Genomic DNA, 6,275 nt, shown 5'->3' with positions numbered 1-6,275 from the left:
CAAAAAAAAAAGTTAAAGTGTTTAGTTCATTGGTGGAAGAAAGAAATTGAAGAATCATATTAAAATTCACGTCTACTTCTGTTTAATGGTGTGATCTACAAAACTATCCTATGAGGGGCGGTTCCAGGGGAGGGGTTGCGGCTCCCCCGACTTCCCCCAATATTTGTAAATAATATTAGATACAAAAAAATCTATGTTTCTGAGTATTATTCTATCATAAAAGGTGGGGTAGCTTAGTAGTTGTTGATTTAGTTGAGACATAAGAAGTCTCCGGTTTAAACCCCCTCACTTACACTGCTGAAAAGTCTTCTTACATCGTATCCCTATAAAACGTGTAAAAAGGCATGAGAGGGGAAAAATAAGAATCCGCCGATAAAACCAAGTAGTAATCGTTACAAAAAACTAAAGGATGTGATCATACCAGCATTAATGCACTAAATCCCTTTTGAACTCTGAAGTTAAGGGCAATCCTCGTGTTGCATCCTTTTTAAAAGAAAAATTCCTATCATATTCCTGTAGAGTCCGTAAAAAAAATGCACATCGTATCCCTATAGAGTGCGTAAAAAGGCATGAGAGGGGAAAATGGGAGTCCGCCGATAAGAATAAGTAGTAAAGGGATGCAATCATACCCGCACTAATGCACTACATCCCATCAAAACTCCGAAGTTAAACGTGTTTGGGTCTTCGAAAAAGAAAAATGAAATATTTGTTTCACAAAATGTGTAGTTAAACTCTTTCAAAGTGAACCAAAATCACTAAGGAATTAATATCCTTTGAAACTCTTTTAGTGGGAACCAAAATCACTAACTAATTAAAACCCTTTAGAACTCTTGCAGTGGAAACCAAAATTAAGACCCTCTAGAACTCTATATCAGTGGGAACAAAAATTACTAATTAAGACCCTTTGAAACTACTCTGTCAATGTGAACCAAAATCACTAACTAATTAAGACCTTTGAAACTCTTTCAGTGTGAACCAAAATCACTAAATAATTAAGATCCATTGCAACTCTTTAACCAAAATTACTAACTAATTAAGACCTTTTGGATGAAATCACTAACTAATTAAGACTAAGCATACCAATTTTTCATGTCCCAAGAATACTAGTCCATCACAAGATAATCACAGTCTGAATCCCCTAAAAAGATAAATTACTTAAAAAACCGAGTCAGATCTGCACAAATTTGCAAGATTTATAAGGGAAAGCCAAAGCAAGAACATTACCATGTAAATGAAAAACTAAAAACCAACACAAAATTTGATTTCAGATATCATATTGACTGGATTATGATGAATTCAACAGGACTAATTTGATTAGAAAGCTAGACTCTTTTTATATATATATAGAAGAAAATATCTTATTCAATGTAGAGGCACATACATATCAAATACAATCTTTGTTCTAAGATTCTTGAGTGAAAAAAGGAACAGTAACAAGGGCAAATGCTTGATACAAATTCTTACTCAAGAGTTGTGCTCATTCAATTTCAGATAACTACCTAAAATACATAGATGGATGTTTCTAATGGTTCGATCCTTGAGAAGGAAGGCGGAATGAACCCCCAGAGTAAAGCATTTGGTAGACAGGTCTTATTCTCAATGTCAAGATTACGCTCAGAATAGAGCCGAGACCACAGACTCCTGCTAGAATGAAGAAAGTGAGTCTGAAGCAGTTAGGACCCAAGCAGGATGCACTTGAAGCAATCAAGTTCAGTCCTTGCTGCTTTGCTGCTTCCTTATCGTAAAGATAGCCAGCTATACCCCCTGATAATATAAGTGCACCTAGAGGATTCCCCAGCAACATGAAATTGTAAATCACGCCAAAATGCTTTAACCCAAATAGTTCAGAGGCGGTCGGGACCATGATAGAGAACTGAACTCCGTAACAGATTCCAAGTAATGCTATTGCGGCATAAAGGGTCCCTTCAAGACCCGATGCAAAGAGAAGGTATGTTACCACCATAATAACTTGAGAAATTGTCATCCAAATTGTTCGAGGGATTGTTTTTGACCTGCAAAGCAAATAAATTCCTTACCACTTCAGTAAAGTTCACATGGAATCAAAAGCATACCAACCCAGTACAAGAGAAGTCTCAATACATTGTGTTCCAAAATGAGCAGGAAAAATAAAAATATAGGTAGTACCGTCGATGGTTCGTCTCGTTGGACTTTTAATCTGAGTTTTAACTTTCTATGTTAGTTTTTATAGGTTAGGGTCATCTTATCAAGGTCCAGATGTTTGGGTGGAACTCATGCTACCAGAGGTTTTCTTTGAGGTTTAGTTCTAGGTTAGGATATCAGATTTCACACACTTCAAGCTACCTAGGAACCTAAAACGGTTATTGTGTACTATCCCTCTAATAAGAGACGAGAAAATGAAAATAACAACGTACAGTAAGAAGGAAAAATAGATACCTCACGAAGTGCTCAGAAACAACACCGCCACCAAGACGACCCACAAAATTGCAAAAGCTAAAGATGGACAAAAGAATTGTGGTATCATGTGATCCTAGTGCAATCCCAATCTGTGCCAAATTGTTAAGAACAGTTACACCAGAACCAACTCCAAAGAAGTAAACCAGGAAGAGAAGCCAGAAATCAGCCTTTACAAAGGCTTCACGTAATTTGAAATCCTCTCCTCTTCTTGGTCTCCGCTTCTTCTTCACTGCACCCTCACCTTCGGCAATAAGTAAATCGATATCAGAAGCATCATCAATGTCCTGGAAGTTGGTTGCCGAAGAAGATGGGGTCAGCAATGATTCTGTTTTGTCATCCGTAGGCATCAATTGATCCGATGAGCCAAGTATGCCCGACTTTCTAGGATTAGTTGGACAAAATGTCATTTTTAAAGGGATTGCAAGTGGTGCCATGAGAAGGAGAACCATTATAGCAATAAATAAGTAGGAAACACCAGTACTTAACGAGAAGACATCATCCAACACTGTAGTAGTGAGAAGATAGATGCCAAGAACGATACTGGCAGCTTGTGTGAATACAAAATGTCGGTGTTCTACTGAGTCTTCTACTGACCCAGGGGTGCAAGGCCTAACAAAATATATCATTGCTAAACACATAACTGGAACAGCTATTGTGAGGAATAGCAAGAGATTCGAAGATGATTTATGAAGAACTGCTGAGTAGATCTCAGTATATACTGCAGCACTAAGTCCAACATAACCTTTAAGAATGCCAGCGACAGTGCCCCTACTGAGAGGAAAGTTCCTCATGTTGGTCACTAAGACACCTGTTCCCAACCATGCGCTACTGTTTGCCGCGACACATAGCGCCAACCACAACTGCATGAACCAAAAAAGAAGAAAGACTAAAGATCCACATCCATATTTTCAAAACATAAATAGGTCTAACAGTCTAAAGCATCTCCTTGCGAAAAAACAAATCACGATAATAAACATTCATTATGATTTCACAGAGAGATTTACTAACAGAAATTGAAATATCTCTAGTTTAAATTTGCAAATCTCATGTCACTAAGTAATGGCTGAACTTAAATCATTAATTGAAAACGCAAGATATACACTAAGTTAATCTACAAAACAAGAAATAAGTAGCTACCCTAAGCTAAAATGACACTATACAAACAAGACACTATTCAAACAAGAACTTAAACCATTCGGTCTTTCTTTACATTTTAGTCTAAATAAAAGTTACGTAAAACCCTAAAACCCCGTGTCACCTACCATTCTATTCAAGTTATTTGAAGCAGGGTATTCACCATTCAGGTTGAATTGACTATTTAAATACGATTTATACAAAAATCGTCGTACTGATTGCCTTCTACGCCATGAGTCCTATAATGAAATCTATGGGAACAATGATTCAAATCGTCTTGCTGATTGCCATATAGACAAACTCGGTCGTAACCCTTGGCTGGATTTTCTCAAAACATTAAAAGGGTTTCCATTTTTGTTCTACCCTAGTTGAATTTTGAACATATCTTCAAGTGGCTAAGATCAATTTAATAAAACTAAACTATGAAATCAAGTTTTTCACTAAAACTTGACAGAACTTTCATAATTAAGAAGCATACAAATAAGTGAAAAGTACATACATAGCAAACTGATTCAAGGGACATCCATGCAAACTGGTTATAGATCAATAAAAAAACCCAGAAGAGATAAATTAAATAGAAATCAAATAGAAAGGGGGATAAGTGAAGAAGATTACGAGCCAGTAAGACAAAGAGTGAAGAGTCTGACTAACAGCAAGCCATAAAACCCCATAACCCAAGAAACATGCAAGAGTACCAATCAAGAGAATACACCATGGTGGGAGTTTATTACAGATGAGACCTGGTAAGATACCAACGTTCTCCCCAATATCACTAGCAACACCAAGCATAGTTAGCTGTTGTTGATTATAACCCAGAACTGATTTCAGTGAATGAGAGTAGAGAGGGAAAGTGTATCCATTTCCTGCTGCTATTTGAACCCAAACAGCAGCTCCAAGACCAACCCATGGTGGTCTACTTCCCACTTTCAAAATCCCAGTTGAAGCTCTAGTCGCCATTTCTCTCTCTCTCTCTCTCAATACAAAGCTCCAACAACTATTATACAACCTTCAGATCTTCACTTACCTGCCTGTTGAATGTGGGTTAAATAATGAATATGAAATTGACTCAAATCTGACATAGGGACGGGGGAAGATGGGATCGTCTGGTCTGGTGGGTGGCTTTTTTTTTCTGTGAGAAAGGGGGAAAGTGTTTTCTGCTGTGTGACAGAAGAAAGGTATAAAGAAAGAACTCCTTCAGGGTCATTTTTGACTGGCCCTCTTTTGCTGCTTCTTGTCCACACCTACTTTGTTGCCCATCCAAACTCTAGGAGTCTAGAGGGAATAATGGGATGAACGGCCCAACTGACCGTTTAGTTTGGCCCGCTCCAGGCCCTGTTATGAGCTGAAACGCCAAAACCCCTTGTCTCTCTTCCTCCACTCTTTATTCAATGTCTCTTTGATTGAATCAACAAATTTGTTCAACCTTTTCTGTCTGATGGTGTTCCCGCGTGAACCTGTCACTTCATATTTCATTCACTCTTTTATAATTATGTTCTCATTTATGTCTCTTTTGATATGAAGAGGGTGAAAATTTCGGTTACAAATTCATGTGAACTCTGTAAATTCTTCATCTAATTCCTAAGTAAAATCATCATTATTTCATCAAAAAAAAAGTAAAATCATCATTTATGTCTTCCATTTACTCTTCCTCGTCTATTCATTTATTATGTTAAAATATTCATGAGGAATTCAAAAAAGTGAAATCAACAAGCGATGATCGAGACTAGAACTTGTAAATCAGAAATTGTTGAGAAGGTGTTTGATAAAATGCCTCAACTAGAATGTGGAAAAGAATGAGATGTTGAAGGAATAGAATTGATAGTACGATAGCTATTTACTTAGTCAACATGACAACATCTTGCTTATTTTGTTTTGTGGTTCAACTTTATACTTTTTTCTATTTCTAGAAATTTATATTTTTTTAAAGGAAAGAAGTACATCTTTGTTTCTTTGTTTTAATCAGAGAGATTTTAGTACGAACTTCTTTTTTTTGTTCAAGAATTACCTTCCCATGTAGTAAACCACTTAATGTTTGATCTTCAAACAACGAAATGGGAACTGTTATTGATGATACATAAAATGGTCAACCGTTGACTGACGTCAAGAAGTCAAGAAAAAATTATAAACCCAACGGGTCAACCCGTCTCAAGGAAGCAGGATAACTAGGCCCAAAGGGATCCGCCACCTCAGCCCAGAATTTGAGGTCGGCTAGATCCTCTAAGGAGCTCTAGTTGTGTTTCGCTTAAAACACAACCAGGTTTGTCCTGGAATTTTCAAGAAGTATAGCGGGTCCACATAAGCTAGGTCGATGACTTATACCCTGAATATGGGAAGACAGAAACACACTGCACGCTTACCGACTTAATCATGAATCTTCTTAAAAGATCTTAGTCGGCTACGATCCTAAATGTTTAATTACCTTGGGCTACAAGAGTCTAAAAGAAGGTAACATCTCCTTGAAGATCTATCAACTCGACAGGATATCTACGAAGTATCCTTGAACATAGAAACTTTTAAGTATCCTAGAAACGAGATAAACTAAAAAGGAAACCCTAACTACAAATAGTAGTTAATCCCGAACGGTGGATCAAAATCGGTTTATCCACATCGTCTATCATAGTCGGCCCAAATCGGCCTACAAAAGGGCAGGCACCGCATCACCTTTGTCAAGGTAAGTTGAATACATTCCACTAGGATCATTCAAT

The 6,275-nt window shown here is 37.3% G+C and overlaps 1 protein-coding gene across 1 annotated transcript; it reads right to left on the bottom strand.

The window, feature by feature from the left end:
• Positions 1 to 1,309: 1,309 nt before the first annotated feature.
• LOC147538859 (Major facilitator superfamily protein) lies at positions 1,310 to 5,430 on the bottom strand. Its single transcript, XM_086639732.1, has 3 exons — positions 4,186 to 5,430; positions 2,416 to 3,296; positions 1,310 to 2,012 (listed from the first exon to the last, which is right to left on the bottom strand). Exons 1-3 carry the CDS (start codon positions 4,525 to 4,527, stop codon positions 1,523 to 1,525), a joined length of 1,713 nt encoding a protein of 570 aa, XP_086495858.1. The 5' UTR covers positions 4,528 to 5,430; the 3' UTR covers positions 1,310 to 1,522.
• Between the last annotated feature and the right edge of the window lie 845 nt (positions 5,431 to 6,275).

This window comes from Eschscholzia californica, unplaced genomic scaffold (assembly GCF_041429995.1).
Source record: "Eschscholzia californica isolate CP2 unplaced genomic scaffold, dmEscCali1.0.p SCAF_5, whole genome shotgun sequence".
In the NCBI taxonomy this organism is placed as follows: domain Eukaryota; kingdom Viridiplantae; phylum Streptophyta; class Magnoliopsida; order Ranunculales; family Papaveraceae; genus Eschscholzia; species Eschscholzia californica.
Note: the sequence above shows the minus strand (reverse complement) of the source record. Positions and strands in the feature narration are given on the sequence as shown.